Genomic DNA, 24,699 nt, shown 5'->3' on the forward strand with positions numbered 1-24,699 from the left:
TATATATATATATATATATATATATATATATAGGTACATATAAAGAATATCTCTGAAAGATACAGAAGCTGGTAACAATAGTCTCTAAAGAGTAGAAAAGTGGCTGAGGAAGAGTGGGTGAAGAATTCCTTATACTGTAAATTATTTTGTTCCTTTTGAACATTTTTATCATATGTATGTGTTACATATTCCAAAATTGAATAAAATAATACAGCTAAAAATTCACACAAAACAGCAATCTTGTTTCTAGATAATTTGCCTTCAGAAGCCCTCACACATGTACAAAAGGGGGAAAAATGCAATTTTGTTTTTAAGGGTAAAAAACTAGAAAAGCCAAAGTCTTCATAAGTAGGGGAATAAATATGTAAAATGTGGACTAGCACATAGCAGTCAGATAGAGACAATAGATGATATACAGATAGTTAGACAGATAAATCTATCACAAGAAGCAGTTAAAGGAAATAAACTACATTGGTCTATCTGTGTATCAATATGGAACAACTCAAAAACATGTTGAGCTAGAAAAAAGCATAACACAGAATATATGTTTAGCCTACAATTTAAATGAATTTTTAAAAACACACTACTAAGTAAATGTGTAAAACTCACAATGTATGTAGTTTACCTCTGTGGGGGGTAAGGTTGGGAGATGGGAGTGGGAGGTCGGTAATATTTTATCTTAAAAACAACGACAAAACAAAACAAAACAAAAAAAAAGAAAAAGAACAAAGGGACGATAGGTAAGATAAAATGTTAAAAGTTTTAAATCTGGATAATAGGAGTATAGGTGTTTGTTGTTTTATTCTTTGTGTTTTACTGCAGTTCTAGAAATGGTAAAAAAAAAAAAAAAAAAGGTAAAATACAAATATCCAGCAAGTTTCTCCAGATTGATCCTTCTACTTTCTTTATAAAGTCAAGTAAATTCTAAACAATTAGCCTTGACATTATTAGTAAATACACCCTTAAAACACAAAATTTTTTATTAAAGCCTTTAAAACATTAGGAAACCCTGGTCATGGCTTCAGATTTCATTTCTCAGATGCAATAGGAGAGAACCCTTGTCAAAGAGAATGTGAGGAAGTCTGACTCCTGTGACATGGTGACTTGTTGGGCACACCCATTTGTCCATCCCCAGCCCTCATTCTTCCAAATTCCTATTAGCATATTCTGTTGAGGAAGCAGCATGGCTTGCTTCAAGACATACTCATTTTCCCTGTGCCTATTTGCTCTTTGTGAAAAAGAATACTTTCTGGAGGCGGGGCTTGTTGACTCTTTAAAAACCAGAGTCTCCACGCTTACCTGATCACTTCAGTTCCGGCATCCTGCCTAGCAAAGAAGCAGTTAGTCAAAATGATACCTGGAGGCTTAAGTGAAGCCAAACCTGCCACTCCAGAAATCCAAGAGATTGCTAACGAGGTGAGTTGATGTATGTCATGAAAAGGATTGATTCAAAATCTTGGTTCCTAGGTCAGGTGTGTTAAGTGTGTGGGTGAACATGAAAACTAGAACACTGGGAAATATGTTGTGTTTTGTTCAGGCTTCCCTACAACTAAAAACCTTTTCAGATAAAACCTCTAATAATCCCAAATATGAGAGCGATCTCAGGCAAGTAACATCACTTCTCTGAGCCTCAGTTTCCCCATTTATAAAAGAAGAATTTGTATTAGGTCATCTTTATAGGCTTACAGTGTATGATTCTAGGATTACTAATTCAGTTTCTGATCTTACCAAATGGAGCCAACATGTAATTAAAGTCTGAGGTTGCTAACAATTTGACAAACTAGACTTTACCCTCCCTACAGGGAATTTTTTTAATGGGTTAAACGAAGAACAATATTGCAAAGATACCACTTACAAACTTCCTGCCAATTTGAATAAATAGAAAATATTTTAGTCTTTTAGTATTTAGAAGATGATTAAACTAGTATGGAAGAGGAGTGGCATAGTCTATGGTGATTCCAAAATTGATAAGGGTGAAAACAGAACTCAATGTTTTCAGCAAGTTGATACATTTTTCTAAGTGTTCTTTGATTAGATATGACCTAAATAATAAAATTTTATTATATTGCATATTTTATGAAAAGAAAAAATATGTAAATTGCCATTTTAGGCCTGTAAATTGTTGCCCTATTTTCTTATCTCATTCCTTGTTTTTCTCTCTGAAACTTCTTTCAATGACACTGGCAAACAATATCAGCTTCTTGTGTGAATGAGAGAGATAGGATCCTCTATGTTAGGGCTCTGGAATGCTTTCTAGAGATTAGATGCCTGGAATTCTACCACTAGTTCTTTGGGACTAAATGTTTCCCTTTTAAGAGTTCTTTTAAAAAATACTTTGGAGCTTATTTTTCTTGTAAAGCAGAATATTAAGTCATTTATACCTTTTTTTGAGTCCTTATATCAGGTCAGTGTCCTCAAACTTCAGTGTGCACATGAGTTACCTGGGAGTCTTGTTAAAATGCAGATTCTGACTCAGTAGATCTGGCTGGGATGAGCCCGAGAGCCTGTATTTCTAACCAGCTTCCAGGTGATGGCCCTGCTGCTGTCCATGACCTCACCGGCCACCAGGACTAGAGATGCATGATATCCAAGAGACCTGTGGGAGATGGGCTTTCTAAAAGCAAGGCACTGAATAAAAAAATCTCAATTCCATTTGTGAGATGAAGATCACACCTCTTGCTCTGCTGGCAGAGCTGTGAGGGCAAAATAAGATGATGTGCATAATAATGACTTGGAAACAAGAAAGAAACATGCATAGGTGAGGCATCACAGTTATTTGCTTTAAATCTTCACCTGAAATCACCCCTGACCCCAGAAAATCCCCCTGAGACTCTCCAGGGACCAGAGCTGTAAGAAAGTTGGGGAATAACAGATTTGATAGAGAGAATGCAGAAAATTTTAATCATTTTTTAAAAGCCTATCTTAGCAAGAATAAATTTTTTAACAAGAAGCTATAAAGTTATAAGAAGGCCTTGTGTTGTTAAAAACATTCATCTGTGAGCCACATCTTAAATGATGAAATTAACTTGCAAGTGTGTTTCCTGCTGCTTACCTCAGGCTTACTCTGACAAGGCTTATCCCATCAAGGAGGTAGAATGAAAGATAGATATTAACAGTAGCTATGTCACCCCAGAAAGGTGCTCTGCAGTTTTAAAAGCCTTGTCATCCATTTGACCAACCTCTCATTTGATCTTCATAACCCCTAGGGCAGGGAAGGAAATCATCATGTCCATTTTTCAGGTGAGATTTCAGACTGAGATTCAAAGAGGTTAATAACTGCCTGGTTAAGAAGCTGGCCTGTCTTAAGATTTTGACCACCTGCCTTTTCCACTGTAAAGTGGCAGGAACATGGAGAAGTATGTGGGTTGAGGGAAATACAAGGTATGGTAAATTGCCTTATCTGTGCAAGCAGCCAGCCTCAGATTTAAATCAATTTGAGAAATAAATATGAATGAATCATTTTTTTTAATTTTTATTTTTTATTTTTGAGAGAGAGAGAGAAACAGAGTATGAGTAGGGGAGGGGCAGAAAGAGAGGGAGACAGAATCCGAAGCAAGCTCCAGGCACTGAGCTGTCAGCACAGAGCCCAATGCAGGGCTTGAACTCATAAACCCTGAGATCATGACCTCAGCCGAAGTCGGACAATCAACTGACTGAGCCACCCAGGCGCCCCAGAATGAACCATTTCTTGAATATCAATTAGGTGTCCAGGACTGTGATACATAAGCGTGCTTTGTGCTGATAGCTCAGAACCTGGATCCTACTTCAGATTCTGTGTCTCCCTCTCTGTCTGCCCCTCCTCTGCTCACACTCTGTCTCTCTCTCAAAAATAAATAAATAATAAAAAAAAAACTAAGAAAAAAAAAGAAGATACATAAGGACTTTAAGACATGGCCCCTGCCCTCAAGGGGTTTACACTCCATTTAGGGAAGTCAAGATAACTGGGATGTAATATAAAATATTTTTTAAATCATAGGTTTGGAAGAGGAAACACATTAGAGTTTGCCCATCAAAGCTCTTTCTTTTTTTTTTAAGTTTTTTAATTTATTTTGAGAGAGAGGAGAAAGAGCACAAGTGGGGGAGGGGCAGAGAGAGGTGGGGATCTGAAGTGGGTTCTGTGCTGACAGCAGAGAGCTTGATGTGAGGCTCGAACTCACAAACCGTGAGATCATGACCTGAGCCAAAGTCAGAAGCTTAACCGACTGAGCCAACCAGGTGCCCCAAAGTCCCTAACTTTCAAGTGAAGAATTACTGTATAGTAGTTCAGCTTATCAGGTATTAAACTCCCAGTTATCATTTAGTTAGCTCCCCTCTCACAGGAGAACCTTAGGGGGCAATTCCCAATTAAGTATTAGAAGGTGGAGGAATGGTCATTTAGGAAGCACTTCCCATCAATTATGTAACTTATCTCCCTACAAACAACCCCAAAAGGCAGTTATTACCGAAAGCACTTTTAGATGAGGAAATATAATCAACACCTTCTCCAAGATTATAGAATTAGTTAGGTGCCCAGTCAGAGCCAGGCAAATGGGTAGGTGTTAGTAGTCATACACTTAGTAGGATCTTAGGGGGTCTCAAGGAAGAGCACTACTACCTGTCATTTACCTTGTAATTTATATCTTTGATGTTTTTTATGTATTCTTATTTTTTTAAATCACCTATTAAAATGCAGGAGCTTCTTAGAGCTGAAGTTTCTTCTTAGAGGAGCTTCTTAGAGGAGCTGACGTTTATCAGCTTTCACTGTCCTTATCAAAGAGCTTTTTAGTGGAACGCCAACTGAAGGAAGAACTCCATTTGGGAGGCAAAGGAAGGATGGAGAAAGCTATCTCATAGAGAGGAGAAAGCATCAAAGAAAAATGAGAACTGCAGGTTTAAGGAATTTGACATCAAAATGAAAGAGGGATGTTGGACAAAGTCAGAAAGAGAAGAAAATCAAACAAAGAGCTTGGGGTTGAGGAGACTTGAACATTTCCAAAGGCAGAAGAAAAGAGTGTCCCCATTCTGAAGATAGCAGAGACTGAATGGTAATTGTGTATCATGTATTACTAAAGGATAATAATGATTCTTGGGTCCAGAGTACACGTAGAAGCAATACCCTTTCCCAGAGTTCTTTGTGTTAGTTGAGGATCTCTGCTATCCCTCTCTTCTACCCTCTTTCCTTTCTGGAAAGACAAGTTGTCATGAAGAAAAACAACCTCACTTTCTTTATTCGGAAAACATTATATACACAGTACCATGTGAAATGTTATAGGGACAGAAGGGACACAAAAATGGTTTCTGCCTTTAGAGAGATTTACAAAATAGATTGGAGATAAGAGATACACTCAAGGAAATAACAAGCTATACTTGACCGCATCTATGAAAAACTGTAATATATGTAATTAAGGACCGAGTGGCCCTACCAGCAAAAGCCTCTAGATCATTACTGCCGATCCATATCTTACATCATATGTTAAAAAACCAATGGATGAGAATTCTGAGTAATTTTACATGCAGGAAATAAATGTTATTTCAACAGTTATTTTTAGAAATAAGAGCTATTATTATGCATGCACAGGTAGATACAACACACACATACACACACACACACACACACACACACACACACACACCTCAGTCAAACTTAATTACTGAATGCCATTCCTGGCAAGCACAGACCATAATACCATACAAACACCCCCTCCACATACCATCATGGACATCACACCCTGGAGCTTAGTATGTCACAGTTGTCACTCACCCACACATTTGTATTCTCTATGACAGCAGCTTCCTCATCAATCCCACTGCCCCACACCCAGAGAGCCTGCCATTCAGCCACACTACAATCATTCAGGCATTCACCCTCCCATTTCCATCATAACATGCCTAAACCAACTTGAGCATTCGTCCAGCCTGGACCCATGGTGAGTGGCTTCATACACTCTTCCACCCCTGATTTCTGTTGACCCCATGAAATTCTGGCATTCCAGTCCTCAATTAGAGATCACTCGCATTGCCACCACTTCCTCTTCAGCTTGTGCTCCAGATCCAGAGAACTTTGCCAAGGAAGTTGCAGAACCACAGAAACTCACTCACTACAAATTTATGAATTCATGCCAGCAAACAACAGCAACAGGACCCTAGGGCTTCCAGAACATGCTTTCAGTCACAGCCTGTTGGCCCTTTTCTAGAAACTCCAGAAAGGTGGACCTGGACCTTCTCTCTCCTTGGTTTCTCAATCCCTCCATCCCCATGGCCCCTCCAGTAGGTATCTCAGTTTCTTCTCTTAAAAGATTGCAGTCATCTGGTGCAAGAACACTCTGATTCCTTTTCTCTTGCTGGATCTCATTCCTCCCTCCAGCCTAAGACTCTGCCCTCTGTTCTTCAGTCCACCTTTCTTCTCTCATGTCAGATGCCATCATTTCTTGCATACCAGTTGCCTTGCCCCATACTTGTCCATTCCCTCAAAACATGGTCAGATGACAAATGTCTAAGTCACTTCTCATCAGCCCTACTATACTTTCATGCTACTGCCCAAACTCTCCTTCCTTACTCTGTAAAACATCCCAAAATATAGCTTACCCATGTTGCCTCTATCACATTTATATCCATTCTTCCCTAAATTATGCATAGCCCAATATTTCTGCAGAATGATTACAGATAGGGAAAAGCCATAGGTGTTAAGTGCAGCATGGCTAGAATCCTCAGATCCCAGAGAACTAACCATTCACCAAGATTCATGCTCTGCAGCAATTAAAAAAAAGAAAAGAAAAGAAAAGAAAAGAAAAAAAATTTGAACAACTCTAGGGTAATTGTATTTTGCCAGCTGCTCCTTCCTGATAGGATCCTTCCACTGGCTGGGGCTCAAATGACAAACCCACACTGTTTCTTCTTCCAGCATCTCAGCCACCACCATGCATGGTAGGCTGAGGAAAGTGAATGTCAACTGTGTTCAGCTCGAGGTCTGTCTATGTACCACCAGGTCCCAGACCACCACTCCCAGCTGGCTTTACCCTCTCAGCACCCACCCTTGGGGAGTCTTTCAGCACCAAGTTGCCTTCTGAAAATTAAAGTTTCACTGACCAGTTCCTTCCTATTCTTCCCCCTTTCCTGCTCCTCGGCTTAAGCCTCATTACCCCAGGTTCATAGCATCCAACGTTAGAATAATACCAGTCTGTTCTACTGGGAAGAGAGAGCAAGGCTACAGGTTATAAGTAGAGTGACCCTGAAATCATGGCACACAGTCTGATAGGTGCCAATGCACTTACTGAAACAAACCGGACATTTGAAGTCAGCTCTCTTATGGAAAATTTTGGACTTGAGGACTATATAGATGCAGTGGAAAGGTTGCAGATTTTGATCGATTTTAAGACGGAAATAAAATTTTCTGATAGGCAGTAAAAAAAAAAAACACGACCAAAAGACTGGAAACCAGAAGGAATACAGATCACTGCCACTGATAAATCAGATACTTAAGCTATCAAGCAAGGGATTTAAAACCTTAAATAACTGTAATTAACAATTTTTCAGCCTTAAGCAGTCATGTTCTCCTCACAGCCTTAGGTCCCTCATTTGTAAAATGAGGTTTAAATAGATAATGTTGGGTTTAGTGTAGAGATTAACCCTTTCCAACTTAGCTCCTAACTTGACTGGTACCCCATATTGGCTCAGAAGGGTTAGACAGAGGAAGCAACAGGACAGTAACTCCTCTCCTTACTTGACTTCTCTCAGCACTCCTGTCTACTTTTTTCCCGCTCTCCTGCACCCTACCTCTTCCCATTTCCGTTTGTTTGGTTTCTTTTTTCCTCATGATTTGTCTTCTTCCTTTGTCGACTTTGGAGCTTTATTTTCCATCTCAAGAAAGCAGTATCACATTCTTCCCATCTATTCTGAAGGTCACAGGAGAAATGGGTGGTGGTCTATGAAGAGTTGTAGCCTCCAAAGTAGTCTGAGAACTCAAAGAGTTTGGAAATGTCTACATATTTGAAAACAGTTCTGGTACCCAAACTGAGGTGCTGATAGAAAAGGATTCAGGACATCTGCCCACTGACGGGAAGGACTTGATATAGCCTTGGGAGAACCCTAGATGCATGGGAGACCTGCCTAAAACATGTGAAATGCTTTAGTGATGGGCAGGGAGGCAACTTCCCAATAAACAAGGTATAATCGAGCATACACGTCTATTTCCTTTTCCTTCTAAATGATAGGAAAATATTGCAGGGTAAAGGGTATAAAGCCAACAAATAGAAAGACAACAGGAGATAGGCAAATACCACCTCAGAGATACTGACAAAACTTTGGAAGATGGAAAACAGATGAACAAGGGAAAATTACTGGACCATCTAGACAAAGCCTAAACCACAGACGGGAATGATGAGCCAGAAGTAAGTGGATTCATGGTGCAGAATTCCAAAGTGGCTCAAGCACTAGCAATGCCAGAAACTTATGATGACAAGAGTGAGGCATGGGGCTCCCACCAGGAAAACTGATGACAGATCTGTATGAGGAGCTTGCCCCCAGATCTTTCCCTTTCACTCCCTTCCAAGCTGAAAGATGATAACCTATTACCCATCCTCCACCCTCACAGAATTCTGAAGATCTACTCTTAGCAGAAACTGAGTCAGAGAGAACACAGTGGACACTAGCATTATCAGGCTCAGCTGAGGGCAGGAATGAAGGACCAATACTGAAAACTGGTAGATTAAGTGAAAGTTCACATATTGAATTTGAGACTTTCATTCCCTTGTCATGTTTGGTTTGGGAATGCTGCCATCAAAGTTTATAATCCCCCTGTGGTAGACAGAATGGTGGCCAACGTCCTAATCCCTGAATCCTGTAAATGTGTTTTCTTACGTGGCAAAGTGAATTACAGCTGCGATTAAATTAAGGATCTTGACACTATTTTTGTAACTTTGAGTCTGAAATTGTTTCAAAATAAAAAATTTTTAAATAAAGTAGTAATTATAGCTCTCCCATCTTTATCAATCAAAGATACATATATTAGAGTTTTACTAGTGAAAACGTTACCATATATTGCCACAAGTTGATGTAACGCAACAAAATTTGACATTTTAGTTAGCCCATGTAATCTTATTATCCTTGAAATACTGGAAATAGCTGTCATTATGTTTAAGGACCTTCAGAAACACGAGTTTCCCAGGCTTGTAAATCGCATAAATGGAGTCCAATATAGCTTTGATAATGTGTTTCCTCTTTTCTCTTCTTAAGGTTAAACATCAGCTTGAAGAAAAAACAAATGAGACTTACCAAAAATTTGAAGCTATAGAGTACAAAACTCAAGTGGTTGCCGGAATAAATTACTACATTAAGGTTAGAGTTCAACATCCACCTTGGCACTAAAAGATACTGTATTTCTCATTTTGTGTGATGTTCCCTGTCACCTCCACCATATATTTTGTCCCTCTGGTTGTGCTAAATGAAGATGTCTATCCCACATGAAACTTCCCAAGTGGTAGACTCTCAAATTTGGTAGATGATGGGATATTCAAACCATCTGTTTCCTGTGGATTTAGAAAGCTTTCTTCCATTGATTTCTTCCAAATGACAATTATATTTTATAAATTACAATTTTCAGAAATTGTATAGAAAGAGATTTCATTAACAGTTCCAAGCATGTCTAATTTGTGGCCATGGCTGCTTCCTATGGGAAGCGGGAGGATAGTATCTCAGTTGCCTGAAGGCATGGAGCTGAACCACATGCTATCTTGAAGTTTATTCTACCTCAAAGCTTTGTGATTCTATATATCTAATTAAATGGATTTTCGGAAGGACTTAAAGTAATTTAAGGTGGAAAAATAACTTAAACCACTTTTGTCCTTTACATAAGCGTTTTGATTAATACAATTTGAATAATTTTGACAACTCAAATAAGTGGAGTCAATTTGTGACACTGCAGGTACAATTAAAAACAGTGGAACATTTAAAATAATTTTAAGATTAATTTTATAGCTACATCAATAAATTAAATGATGCACTATCCAGTTGTAATTGAAGAAAATCGTTATGAAGTTGAGAGGGAACCATTTCAAGTCAACCATAGATATTTGGGAACAATTTCCATCCTTTTGTATTGAGATGACAATTCTGATTTAATAAATAATAACAACAGACATTCAAATGCATTTACTTAATCTTGACAAAACCATTTTACCAACACACACTCTGGCTTATTCCTCATTAACAATAACTACTTAAGATATAACATTTTTGAAAAATGTTTTGAGCCAAAAAATAAATTAACCAGTCCTAACCAGCTAAGCATAGGAAAATTGCAACACTGAGTTATATAAATGGATCATCCCAGTCCTACCATATTTGAACTCCTAGTATATGCCAGGTCCTGAGGTGGTGCACATGAATGAGATCCTGCTTTATCCTCAGAAAGCACTGGCATTGTTTCCTCCTTCTCAATCTGCTTTCTTCACAGCTGAAAAAGAATGTTCTCCAGTGAAAAATGATTTTGTTCAAAGACAAGAAGCGTGCCATCAAAATTGGGATCATTGTTTTAATAATTTATGATTAGTCCAAGTTCATAAACTTCATATATTAACCAGCTCATGTATGTCCTTAAAAGCTTATCAGAAAACTTGAAAATTTCTTCCGTTAAGACCACCTGCCTCGTCAGATTTCTCCTACTGGATTACAGTTCCCTCATTACTTCCTGGCCACTGTATCTAGTTGTTGATCTCTGCTTTGAACCACTCTCTAAATTTAAGGTCTTGCTGGTGATGTGACCTCTGTTCTTTCTCAAGTACCTATCAAGAGGCAGGTGGTGGAATGGAAGGGCTGCAGGCTTTGGTGTCAGTCAGTTCTGGCACCCTTGAACCCTTGTTTGACTTGTTCACTAGTCAGTGCCTGTGTAATTGAAGCTCCTCATCTTCTCTGAGGCTCAATGCCCTTGTCTGCACAATGCAAATAATAACCTACTTTGCCAGGTGTTGTGTGGAATAAATGAACTGAAATTTACTAAGCACTTATAATATGCTCTGTTCTAAGAGCTGGACATGTATTATCTCTTTTAATCCTCTCAACAAATTTATGAGGTAAGTATGATCATTTCCCCTATGTTACTGGCAAAAAAATGGAGCCCCAGAAAGATGGAGTAACTAATAAGGTCATATAATTGTAAGAGCAGAGCTAGGATTTGAATCCAGATGGTCTGATGCTTAACTACTGGCTGTGCTGCATCTAACAATGTATGTAAAGGCTGATGCCCTGTTCCAAGTACAGAATAAATGCTTTTAAAGAGTTACACTGTAGAGTGAAAAGAACGTCGATGTTAGAGTCTGGATTTCGATTTTGACTCTGTCACTTATTAGCTGAGAAATTTATGGAAAATTACTTTATCTCTCCTAATCTGCTTCTGCATCTGTAAAACTGTCATTGTTCCACCTTCCTTCAGACCTCATAGTAAGAAGTATATAAAATGCTCATCATAGCCTCTGAATCATAGTAAACATTTGATAAATGGTATTTGTTAATTAGGAAGGAACATCAGAATGTAAAAAATATTATTATAAGATAAACTTTCATTGTTTCAACCAAGAACAAAGGTAGAAATTCTTACCATGATTTTCTAGGTCCCAGATTCCTGCCCAAACTACCATTTCAATTTCCATACCAATGACTTCCCAGCAAGATCCCTTTATTTTAGGAGGGACACTACACTGTCCACCCCCTGGGCCCTGCTTAGTCCTACTAGTGGGTACTTACAAAGCAGGTTCTACTATAGATATGGGAACCACACATCCCAAAATTTCTAGGACAATTCTGATTTTCTCCTCCCTTCTCAAACCATGCAGCAAATAAAGTGTCCCAATTTGGAAGTCAGAAAACAGAATCAACAAAATGACGGTCACATGTTTTCTTGTTCTGTGCATCTTTGAAAATGAAATGCAACTCTGAACTTTCAGACTGTAGGAAATTTTATAAAATAAAATAAATAAAATTAAATAAGGATCTATGCCTCTAGCCATACCCTTTCTCATAAAATAAGAGGGTAGATTTATGAAAATCAAGGGTCTAAGAATGCTGGTCTAGAAATGCTGTTCCCAAAAAGCTTATTTCAGTAAAGTCTTTATAGTCTGTAGATCTTTCACTTGACAGAGATCCATTTGAATGAATCTCTTTTTCATTGTTTTTTCTTTTTTTATCTTTTAGGTGCAAGTAGGTGATAATAGATATATTCACATTAAAGTATTCAAAGGTCTTCCAGTACAAGATTCATCTTTGACACTTACTGGTTACCAGACTGGCAAAAGTGAGGACGATGAGCTGACAGGCTTTTAGCAGAGCATGTTCCAAAAGTGGTCTGGTATTTTCCACTGGCTACTGATTAACGATCCTTGCTAATATATGTAACTATCAATAAAGAAGCATTCCTTTTCAAATAAATTGATTTCTTCAACTATTTCTCTTCTACTGTGTTAATATTAATTATCTTTTCTTTCTCAAAGTCAAAGGATAAGACCACCACCACTGCCACCACCTTCCCACCACAGACAGGCTAGATCATGGGTGATCAGTTCCCTATGGTTGCTAAGAATCCAATATTCCATCCCTAGCCTCACATTTTAAAATTAAATCAGGTATTTTACAAAATATATTTATATTTTGGGGCACCAGAGTGGCTCAGTCGGTTAAGCGCCAACTTTGGCTCAGGTGATGATCTCACCGTTCATGTATTCAAGCCCTCCATTGGGCTCTGCATTGACAGTGTGGACCCTGCTTGGGATTGTCTCTCTCCTTCTCTCTCTGTCCCTCCCCAACTCGTGCATGCTCTCTCTCTCAAAATATATAAAAATAAAGTTAAAAAATATATGTTTATTTATAGTTTGAAATAACCTTAAATTTACAGATAAGTTGCAAAAAAACTTTTTTCCCCAGACACTTGAGAGTAAGTTACCTACAGCGATGCCCCATCACCAACAAAAACTTTAGTGTGCATTTCCTACAAAGAAGCATTTTCTCCTGAACAATTGAAATACAACCATCAAAATCAGGAAATTAACTGATTTTAGTTAATGTACTAAAATCAACAGTTAATGTACTGTTAGTACATTTGGTAACATCTAATCCCCAGACAACATTCAGTTCCCTCAGTAATTCCCAAAATGTCTTTTTTTTTTTTTTTTTAATTTTTTTTTTTTTCAACGTTTATTTATTTTTGGGACAGAGAGAGACACAGCATGAACGGGGGAGGGGCAGAGAGAGAGGGAGACACAGAATCGGAAACAGGCTCCAGGCTCTGAGCCATCAGCCCAGAGCCTGACGCGGGGCTCGAACTCACGACCGCGAGATTGTGACCTGGCTGAAGTCGGACGCTTAACCGACTGCGCCACCCAGGCGCCCCCCCCAAAATGTCTTTTATCGCTAAAACCTCCAGTCCAAAACCAAGTGTTCCATTTAATTGCCATTTTTTCTCAGAATTTTCTAACATCTCTATTAAGATATAATTTATATACCATATAATTCATCCAATTAAAGTATACAATTCAATAGTTTTTAGTACATTTAAAAATATGTGCAACCATCACATAGTCAATTTTAGAACATTTTCACCACCTCAAAAAGAAAACCATACCTTTTTGCTATCATCCCCCATCCTCCTCCACATCCTCACCCCTAAAGAAATCATGAATTTACTTTCTGTTTCTACAAATTTGCCTATTATAGATATTCCATATGTATGAAATCACATATGGGTTTTTGTAACTGGCTTCTTTCACTTAGCATAATGTTTTGGAGATTCATCTATGTTGTAGCATGTGCCAATGTTTTATTCCATTTTATGGCCAAATAATATTCAATTTTATGGACATACTACATTTTGTTTATCATTTATCAGTTGATAAATATTTGAGTTGCTTTGACTATTATGAACAATGTAATGAACAATGTATAAACATTTGCACATATTTTTTGTCCATACATATTTTCATTTCTCTTGGGTATATACCTAAGAGTGAAATTGTTTCATATGGTAACTCTATATGTTTAATTGTCCAAGAACTTACAGACCATTTTCCAAAGTAGATGCACCATTTTACATTCCCAACAGCAGTGTAGGAGGATTTGAATTTTTCCACATTCTCGACACTTGTTATTATCTGCCTATTTGAGTCAAATCATCCTGAAGGGTATGAAGTGATATTGTATTATGGTTTTGATTTGCATTTCCCTGATGACAAATGATGTCAAGTATCCTTTCATGAACTTATTATCCATTTGCATATCTTCCTTGGAGAAATGTCTATTCAGATCCTTTCCCCATTTTTTTAATCAGGCTGTTTATCTTTATTATTGAGTTGTAAGAGTTCTTCACACATTTTGGATACAAGCCCCTTATCAGATATATGATTTGTAAATATTTTCTCCCATTCTGTGGTTCTTTTTACTTTTTGATGCTGACCTTTGAAGTGTCAAAGTTTTTAATTTTAATGAACTCCAAATTATCTTTTTTTTTCTTTTGTGGTTGTACTTTTGGTGTCAAATCTAAGGGTCCTTTGCCAAATCCAAGCACATAATGATCTACTCCCATGTTTTCTATTAAAAGTTGTGTAGTTTTTTTTTTAATTTTTAAATGTTTATTTATTATTGAGAGACAGAGAAAGACAGAGCATGAGCATGCAGGGGCAGAGAGAGGGGGAGACACAGAATCTGAAACAGGCTCCAGGCTCTGAGCTGTCAGCACAGAGTCTGACCCGGGGCTCGAACTCACAAACCACAAGATCATGACCTGAGCCAAAGTCAGATACTTAACCCACTGAACTACCCAGGAGCCTCAAAGTTGTGTAGTTTTAATGTTTACATTTAGGTGTTTGATCCCTTTTGAGTTAATTTTTTAATTTATTTATATGAGATTGATGGAGACAGCATGAGTGGGGGAGGGGCAGAGAGAGAGAGGGAGAGAGAGAGAATCCCAAGCAAGCCCCACATTGTCAGAGCAGAGCTAGATGTGGGGCTCAAACTCATGAAACTGTGAGATCATAACCTGCACCGAAACCAAGAGTCAGATGCTTAACCAACTGAGCCACCCAGGCACCCCTTAATTTTTATAAATAGTATGAGGAAAGGATCCAATTTGCTTCTTCTGCAAGTGGCTATCTAGTTGTTCCACCACCGTTTGTTGAAAATACTGTTCATTTCTACATTGAATGGTCTTGGCATCCTTGTTAAAACCAGTTGATCACAGGCGCATAAATTTACTTCTAGACCTTCAATTCTGTTCCATTAATCTACATGTCTTTCCTTATGCCAGTACCACACTTTCTTGATTTACTGTTGCTTTGTAGTAAATTTTGAAATCAACAAGTGTGAATCCTCCAATTTTGCTCTTCTCTTTCAAAAATGTTTTGGTTCTTCTGGATCCTTTGAATTTCTATATGAATATTAGAATCAAGTTATAAATTTCTACAAAGAAGTCTTCTCGGATTCTGATAGGAATTAAGTTGAACCTGTAGATCAATTTAAGGAGTAGTGCCATTTTAACAATATTAAACCTTCCAATCCATGAACATGGGATGTTTCCTCAAATATGTATTTTCTGTAATTTCTTTCAACAATGTTTTATAGTTTTCAGAGTATAAGTTTTGCACTTATTTGTTAAACTTATTTCTAAGTATTTTATTCTATGGATGCTATTGTAAATGAAATTGTTTTCTTAATTTCATTTTAGCTTGTTCATTGAATGTGTATAGAAATGCAATCAATTTTTTGTGTATATTGGTCTTGAATTCTTCAATATTGCTGAACTTGTTTACTGGTAGATTTCTTAGGATTTTTTGTTTGCTTGTTTGTTTATTTTTGAGAGCAAGAGAGAGAGAGTGCAAGCATAGGAAGGGCAGAGAGAGAAAGAGAGACAGAATCTGAAACAGGCTCCACACCGTCAGTACAGAGCCTAACGTGGGGCTTGGACTCATGAGATCATGACCCGAGCTGAAGCTGGAAGCTTAGTGGACTGAGTCACCCAGGCACCCCTCTTAAGATTTTCATATACAACAAGATCATGTCATCTGCAAAAAGAGATAGTTTTACTTCTTCCTTTCCAGTATGGATATCTTTTATTTCTTCCTAATCACACTGTAACCTTTGGTACAAAGTTAAATAGAAGTGGTGAGAATGTGTATCATTGTCTTGTTCCTGATCTTAGTGGGAAAGCATCCAGTCATTCACTATTTAGTGCAAAGTTAGCTGCGGGGTTTTCAGTAGATGCCTTTATCAAGATGATGACATTTTCTTCTAGTTTTTTTAGTATTTTTTTTAATTATGAGAGATATTGGATTTTGTCAAATTTTTTTTTTCTGCATGTATTAAGATGTTCATGTGGCTTTGCTTTTTATTCTTTTTCTATAGTGTATTACATTAATTTTTTTTTTTTTTGAAAGAGAGAGAGAGAGAGCACACAAGCAGGGGAAGGGCACGGGGAGATGGAGAGATAATCTTAAGCAGACTCCATGCCCAGGATGGAGACTGACTTGGGGCTCAATCTCACTATCATGAGATCATGACCTAAGCTGAGGTCAAAAGTCAAATGCTTAACCAACTGAGCTACCCAGGCACCCCTAATTGATTTCTGAATGTTAAATCAACCTAACATTCCTAGAATGAGTCCCATGTAGTCATGGTATATAATTCTTTTTTATGTGCTAGATTTGGTTTGCTAGCATCTTGCTAAGGATTTTTTGCATCCATAATTATGAGAGATATTAATCTGTAGTTTCCTTATGATGTATGTTTGGCTTTCATATCTAGGTAATACTAGGTAATACTTTGTCTCATAGAATGAGTTGAAAAGTTTTCCTCTCTCTTTTGCTTTTTGGAAGAGTTTCTGTAGACTGGTATTAATTCTTCTTTAAATGTTTGGTAGAATGTAGCAGTGAAGCTATTTGGGCCTGGGCTTTTCTTTATGGGAAGTTTTTGATTACTTAATTTAATCTCTTTTCTTGTTTTAGGTCTATTTAGTTGACTTTTTCTCCTTGAGTTGGTTTTTTTTTTTTTTTTTTTTCAACATTTATTTATTTTTGGGACAGAGAGAGACAGAGCATGAACGGGGGAGGGGCAGAGAGAGAGGGAGACACAGAATTGGAAACAGGCTCCAGGCTCTGAGCCATCAGCCCAGAGCCTGACGCGGGGCTCGAACTCATGGACCGCGAGATCGTGACCTGGCTGAAGTCGGACGCTTAACCGACTGCGCCACCCAGGCGCCCCTGAGTTGGTTTTTGATATCGTGCCTTTCTAAAAGCTTGTTGATTTCATCTGTATTATCTAATCTATTGGCATATGATTGTCCATAGTATTCCTTCCTTGGGGCTACCTAATGGATTTTGGGCTGACTTGTCAGGAAGGAGAGGAAAGGAAGAAGTGGAAGAAAGGGAAGGAGAAAGGAGGGAAAGAGAAAGGAAAAGAGGACATTTGGTTTAAAGATGCCCTAAATAATGTCTCCCTCTGTGTTCTGTACTCTGTTCATCACCCTAGTAGTGCCACTTGCCAACCCTGCCCCCATATAATAATTGTATATATTAAGTGCTTATTATATACCAGATAGTGTTCTAAAGACTTTACACATATAACTCATTTAATTCACATAACAACCTCATGAGATAAATATTGTTATTATCCCCTCTTTACAGAAGACTGAGTGTACAGAGGCTAAGTTACTGCCCAATGCCTCACGGCTAGTTAATAAAGTGAAGATATGATCCCAGGCTATTTGCCTCCAGGAACAATGCCCTTAACCCCTACACTCCACTAACACAAGCTCAGAATTCATTTGCTCAGCTATTCTGACCCTTGTAGGAGGTAAGGGGGAGCTTGAAATAGTGAATATATATATATATATATATATATATATATATATATATATATATATATATATTTTTTTTATAACCACTGCTAGATATTTCATAATAAACTATCCTATTTATCTGCCTTCAGCTCCTAGCACATAGATATAAAGTTCAATCAGTGAACGAAAAAATCTCTACTGGCTGGCTAATATTAATGCCATAGGGTTCTTAGGTAACAAGGACTATCAGAAAAGATCCCACTGGCCTAATAATAAGAATCCTTTTTTGAACAATGCAAAGATGGACACAAACATCTGCAGCTATAAACTCAGAGCAGCTAGCTGATGAAGGATATACAAAACTCTATAATCAGATTGATTGGATTTATTTGTACTTTATCCTGATTTTGGTATATACTAATTTGAATATACCACATGTTTAAGAATTACTCTAATAACGGACATGCAGAACATATGCAAAGACAATTACAGCTCTTTGCTGTCAGAAATAAAAGTTTTGAATAAATGAATAAACATATCCTCTTGCTGGTTAAGTAGACTTCATATTAGCAAGAACATAGTAACAAAAAGGAATAAATAGAAGAAAAGATCAAGTAATGTGTGCAGTGATTCCCAATCATCCCTGCATATTAGAATCACTTAATTTATAAATTTTTTAAAGTCCCAAATTGGGCTCCATGCAGACCAATTGAATAAGAATCTGAGAGTTTAGATGATTCTTATGTCAGCCAGGGTTGAATACTCCAGTGATATAAAGGAAAAAGGAAAAATGCTTGCCTTAACAGAATTGAAAATATATTTCAAAGCTTAAAATTTATTACAAAAGACTTCTCTATCCAATAGTAGGTTAAAAACAGAATAGGGCCCCTGGGTGGCTCAGTCAGTTGGGCATCTGACTCTTGATTATGGCTGGGGTCATGATCTCTCGGTTTGTAAGTTCAAGCCCCTCATCGGTCTCTGCAATGACAGTGCAGAGCCTGCTTGGGATTCTCTCTCTCCCTCTCCTTTACTGCTTCCCTTGCTTTGTCTCTCTCACTGTCAAAAAATAAACTTTTTTAAAAATTAAAAAAAAAAAACTGAATAAATGTGTAGGGTAAACCCTGACAGTTGTTTGTTTGTTTGTTTTGCTTTTGTAATGTGAGTGCCTGACATAAGCTTTGGTGAGGCATCCACTTCAAAGACTCATCCTTTTCTAAGATGGCTATCTGGAACAAACACAGACTAGCTAAAGAACCAAGCTGCCTCCCCCAAATGTGGGCTCCCTTGTTTTAGACATCTTGGTTAATTTAAATAACGAACAATTTGGGCCACTTGTTTTCTTTCTCTCTTCCCATGCTTTAGATTTCCACTCTTACATTTTAAATTCACCAATAAAGAGTGAGCCCGCAAAACCCTAGGCCCCCACCCTCAACACCAATAAAAGCAGAACTCCAGGATGTACAATGTCACTTTCTCTATCCCTGTCACTTTGCTTTGTGGCCCTAGGTATGCTATGTAATTTCCAGGTCTTATAAGTAATAAAGTTTCCCCCCCAAAGTTTTCTGATAGTTATTGCTAAAGGGCTGAAGGGTATCTTGCAATTATAATAAGAACTCCAAGTGCTGGTCCAGTCACAACATTAGTTATTGATAAGCTGAGACCAACATATAACAAGATGATGAAAACAGAAAAAAAAAAAAAAAAAAATCAGAAAATGTGACCCAAATCTGTTTAGTCCAAGTAAAATAAAAACAGTGTGAAAATAATTTTTCATTTATGTTGTTGAAACGTTTTAGAAATATTGTTGAAAGATTTTACTATTGTTGAAAAACTAAACTTTTTTTAAAAAACAATTTTAACATGGAAGATAATTTTTTAAAGGGAGTGGCTTATTTTAAAAACTAAGTAAGTGGAGGGCACCTGAGTGCCCTGAGTCCATTAAGTGTCCAGCTTTGGCTCAGGTCATGACCTCACAGTTTGGTTTGTGAGTTTGAGCCCCACATCCGGCTCTGCATTGACAGTGTGGAGCCTGCTTGGGATTCTCTCTCTCCTTCCCCCCACCCTGCTTGCATATGCACACACTAAATAAACAAACAAACTCTATAATCTCTCAAAATAAATAAATAAATAAACTTAAGAAAAAACCTAAAGAAATGGTATTTGAACAATTAGACTTATTTCCCAAGAACTGTTGGGATTCCCAGAATAACAGAAAATATATCTATAAACTGAATAACTGTAGGTTATCCAGCTGATGGAAAGTCTTCAAAAGGTCATTGGCCATTTAAGGCTTATCCAAATAAAGCTTCTCCCAAAAAAAACCCCTGCCTTCCTATACACTACCATTGCAATCAAAGGGAAAATTGCATTTCTGAAGTATTTCCCCCAACCAAATTTGAAATGGAATCTGGGAGCAAGAATTTGTACTCTACTGCAAAAATTATTTTGTATAACCCCAAAGAGAGAAACTGAATGTACTCTTGCCTTGCAAGGGTGAAAAAGACTCAACTGCAGCTGTCTGTCAGGCCCTCCCAAATTCTCTGCCAAAGATTGTGTTTTTATTTTTTTTATTTTTTTATTTTTTTTTTTTAATTTTTTTTTTTTTTCAACGCTTATTTTATTTTTGGGACAGAGAGAGACAGAGCATGAACGGGGGAGGGGCAGAGAGAGAGGGAGACACAGAATCGGAAACAGGCTCCAGGCTCTGAGCCATCAGCCCAGAGCCTGACGCGGGGCTCGAACTCACGGACCGCGAGATCGTGACCTGGCTGAAGTCGGACGCTTAACCGACTGCGCTACCCAGGCGCCCCAAAGATTGTGTTTTTAAATGACCAGTATTGTCATGATACTACTCAGGGGTTTAGGCAATGCCTTTCTGTTGCTGTTTCTGTCTTGGGCAACAGGTTTCTTCACTTACCTGAGGGAGTGAATCTATCATTTTCTGCCTGGTTTCTTATTTTAGAAAAAAGCAAAAGACTCCTCCTGGACCCTGAAAGATTCTGAGGCTTCCCTTGTTGGAACTTGGAAGTTCAGGCACGGTGAGGAGTTTCTCCCATGGAACTATCCAAGCACATACCTGTGCTTTAACGGACAATATGAGGAAGTACTGGATAAGGAAAAATTGTCCTAATGTCAGTGGATTGCTTGAACAGGGAGACACTGGTTGGCCACCTGACTCAGTGGGAACATTCTTGATAGGCTCCTTTGATTCAAGAGAACTTAATTTATTTTATGTAATGCAGGGATTTATCATAAGATGCATCTGCTTAGGAATCTAGGACATGCCAAACAACCATGGCTTGTGAAGGGGGATCCATATAGAACTGGGTCTCACAACTGGAGATCCAAGAAGCAGAATCCAAGGCAGCTCTAAGAACCTGAGGAGCTATGGATATGGGTTTTTACTCTTGAGTCCCATTATTAATGGGCTCAGCTATTTCCCAAGCAGCTGTCTGCATCTGTCTCTGTCCACTTTTCTACCAGCTCTAATTGGCATTCTTTCTTCTGTACAATTTTCTCTGCTTCATGGCGTGCATCCTCACAGCTCCTGCTTTCTCAGAACACTGGACCATCATGGCTTCTATTGCACCTCATCACTTTCCTTCTAGCTTAGCTTTCTTTCCACTGCTAACTACATCATTTACTCAGTATTTCTTGGTTCAAACCTTTTAAGAATTTAATTGTCCAGATCACCTTCCTGACCCAGGACATGTCCTCAGACACTGGCCCAACTTAAGGCTTGGCAGTTCTTGGGCAGTTGTGCAGCCCTGGTGGAATCAGCATAGTGTAAAATTGGCTACAAAGAGGGGTTTTTCAGTAAGAGCTGTGGACCAGAGTCTTCCCTAGAATGGGCTGTGGTGTAGCTGGTATCTGATCCACATGGCAAACGTATGGATGGAGGAATGGATGGATGGATGGACAGACAGACAGGAATATTTTGTCCTTAGAGAAGTAAGGCATGGTTGATTGGGGGGGGGGGGGGATTTAATGTAGGTTTAACAATTGTGCAAAAAAAAAAAGGAAGGAAGGAAGGGAAAAAAAAACAAACAAACCTGCATTTATGTGTTGCAATATTTAAATGAGATCTGACCCAAATCATTAGGAGGTAATGAATAGGTCCTGGTTGGATTAGCTCTTAATGTTAAGGCACTCTTCTTATGGAAAGAAGATGAATTTCCCCCAAATTCCTTCCCACACTTCTGGCCATTCCTTCATATAGGGCCTGGTCTTCTCTAGCCTTTCCCTATTAGAATCTCCCAAAGTTCATCTCCTAAATATGACAATCATGTAAAATACTTAAAATGATGCCTAATCTGTAGTAAGCAATGAACAAATGAGCTATTATTAGTAAGTAGTATACTGTTCGTTCATTGAACATATCACTTATGGGCTGCATTTGGCTCCATGTAACAGAATCCTAAACATAAAGGCTTAACCAAATAAGCTAACCACTCTTGATATAGCCCTGAATGAATAAACTACAAATTCCTGCCCTCACTTAATAACAAGTTTGGAGACAGATAGCCTAGGGCTGGAATGGCAAGCCACAATGCCATCAAGGATCCAGTCTCCTTCTGTCTTTCGGTTCAGCCATCCTCAACACGTGGTTTTTATCTTCATGTTCATCACCACCATGAGCAAACAGCCCTCATCCTTCTTATTTCTAGGAACCCTAACCATACTCCAGGGAAAAGGAAGGACAATGCCTGTATCAGGAAAGTTTCCCAAAAATACCCCAACAGTCTTCTGCTTATAAATCAAAAACTACCTCACTGCTATCTGGGGCTGCAAGGGAAACTGGGCACACTGCCGCTACAGACAAAATCAGGATTTTATTGATCAGGAAGAGGAAAATGGATGTAGGGTAGAAAACTAGCAGTGTCTCAGGCCTAATTATCCCAAGCACTGAGTACTCCACAGCACCAGCCCTCAAAAACTGGTGGGGTAGAGGTAAACCAGCAATTGAAGAGCATGATAAAGATCATGATAGAGGTGTTTATCATGGGAGCACATAATAAGGACCCCTAAGTTGTATTTGAGAGGTCAGAAAAGGCTTCCTGAAAGAAGCGATAGCTGAGACATGAAGCATGGGTAGAAGTTGGCCAGGGAAAAGAGTGCATGTGCTGAAGTTCTGATGTAACACTAGGTCTTTTCTGGAAACAGAAGTAGTTGGGGAATAAAGTGCATTGTAGAGAGGGATGAGGTTAGAAGTAAGCAGGAGCCAGAGCACAAAGGACTTCAAAAGCCATTTTAAGAACTTGGTACTTATCCTTGGGGAGAAGCCACTGAAGAATTTTAAGCAGGAGTCAAATTTTGCCTGCCAGTTTTTAAAATTGGAGTGGAAAAACCACTCCATCTACAGCAACTATCTTTAAGTGCCAGTGGATTTGCTGCCCTTTCTTAATGCATCAGGAGATCCACAAATTCACGTAGGCTAAATCCTCTTCCTTTTTACAGGGATTACTCTCAGCTGGCCACTGCATTCAGAAGCTGGGAGCTATCTTGGCTTAAACCTCATTAACATGTTGTGTTTCCTCCCCCAAAATAATGCTGTTGGGTAAATTAGGCTTCTTCTAGAAATGCTGTCGCTATCAGTAGTCATTTTGACTATTTTCTTTATTCTTCAATATTCACGCTCAAGTATATAAGCAGTGTTCTGTTGTTTGTTTTTTTTTTCTAAGAGACAATCAAGGCTTAACTAGTAGGCTAAGTCCACACAGAAATTAGGAGTAACCTAAGTAATCACTAACATTTGATGCTCACATAACTCTAGGCAGAATATTCATTTTTCTTGATTTGAAATGAGACATGTTGAACTAATGTTTTATCCCTGTTTATCCCTGCATGGTCTTAAATAGGTAGGACGGCACACAAGCAGACACTACTGCAGTAGCACTGGGTACATTATCATACCATTTCCCAAACCAGTTATCTTTGAAGCACAACTTAAAAGAGAGAATGAGCAGAGCACCTGACTGCCTCAGTTGGTAGAGCATATGGCTCTTGATCTTGGTATTATGAGTCTGAGCCCCACGCTCGGTACAGAGCTTACTTAAAAAAGAGAGAGAGAATAACTTATTAGAAAACTTCCTTTTTATTACCGCACTTACTTGGTATGTTTCAGTCTCTATTTAAATCAGCTTTTCAAAGACAAAGGCATTATAATATTCTCTAATCAGCTGAAATCAGTCATTTGCCACCCACTCTCCCCTCCCCCTTCCAGATTCTCTTTTTTTGGTATGTAGCTTTATCACCTTTTAGCAAACTATATAATTTACTTCTTTACTATTGTCTGTCTCCCTTCAACACATGTAAGTTCCTTAAGAGCGGGCATTTTTTATGTTTTTTCTAGTGATGTATTAGTACTGGCTAACAGTGCCTAGAATATGTGAGACACTCAAATACTTGTTAAAGTAGATTACCATTGGTGTTTCTTCTATGGCTAGTCCTGCCAAGAAAGAGTCAAACTCATCTCTGAACTTTTGCACTCCATTTCTTCTCCCTCTCCCTCTAGCTAAATCCTATCTACCCTTCAAGCCAACAAAATCAACTATTATTGTTAAGGCAGCAATTATATGCAAGACACTGTTTCAGCAGGCAAATCAACTTTCAAGAACAGTGTGCTATCCCTTTCTCTTTATATTTGAGGCTTTAAATCCCATTCATCACAAACTAAATATATTAATATTCATTATACTAAAAGTCACTCATTGCCATAACCGCACATTTTTCATGTTACATTGGAATTATTCAGGCATCCTAGTAACATAATTGGATTAGCTAGATAGTATTTTAGCAGACCTGAACTTCTGAAAAAGCTGTTATGAATCCTTTCCAGGGATTGTTTTTCAATTCCCTCCTGAGCATCAGGAAGATCTTTATTGAACCTTACTTTTTTTTCTGGCATGTGT

At 38.2% G+C, this 24,699-nt stretch overlaps 1 protein-coding gene across 1 annotated transcript; it reads left to right on the forward strand.

The window, feature by feature from the left end:
- Window positions 1–1,287: 1,287 nt before the first annotated feature.
- CSTA (cystatin A) lies at window positions 1,288–12,412 on the forward strand. The gene is made up of 3 exons (XM_045502246.1): window positions 1,288–1,416; window positions 9,211–9,312; window positions 12,163–12,412. Exons 1-3 carry the CDS (start codon window positions 1,351–1,353, stop codon window positions 12,289–12,291), a joined length of 297 nt encoding a protein of 98 aa, XP_045358202.1. The 5' UTR covers window positions 1,288–1,350; the 3' UTR covers window positions 12,292–12,412.
- Window positions 12,413–24,699: the final 12,287 nt, after the last annotated feature.

This window comes from Leopardus geoffroyi, chromosome C2 (assembly GCF_018350155.1).
Source record: "Leopardus geoffroyi isolate Oge1 chromosome C2, O.geoffroyi_Oge1_pat1.0, whole genome shotgun sequence".
In the NCBI taxonomy this organism is placed as follows: domain Eukaryota; kingdom Metazoa; phylum Chordata; class Mammalia; order Carnivora; family Felidae; genus Leopardus; species Leopardus geoffroyi.

Coding starts and splice junctions, on each gene's coding strand:
- CSTA (XM_045502246.1), top strand. CDS start 1,351: ATGATACCTGGAGGCTTAAGTGAAGCCAAACCTGCCACTCCAGAAATC. Junction 1,417..9,210: donor TCCAAGAGATTGCTAACGAG/GTGAGTTGATGT, acceptor TCTCTTCTTAAG/GTTAAACATCAGCTTGAAGA. Junction 9,313..12,162: donor GAATAAATTACTACATTAAG/GTTAGAGTTCAA, acceptor TTTATCTTTTAG/GTGCAAGTAGGTGATAATAG.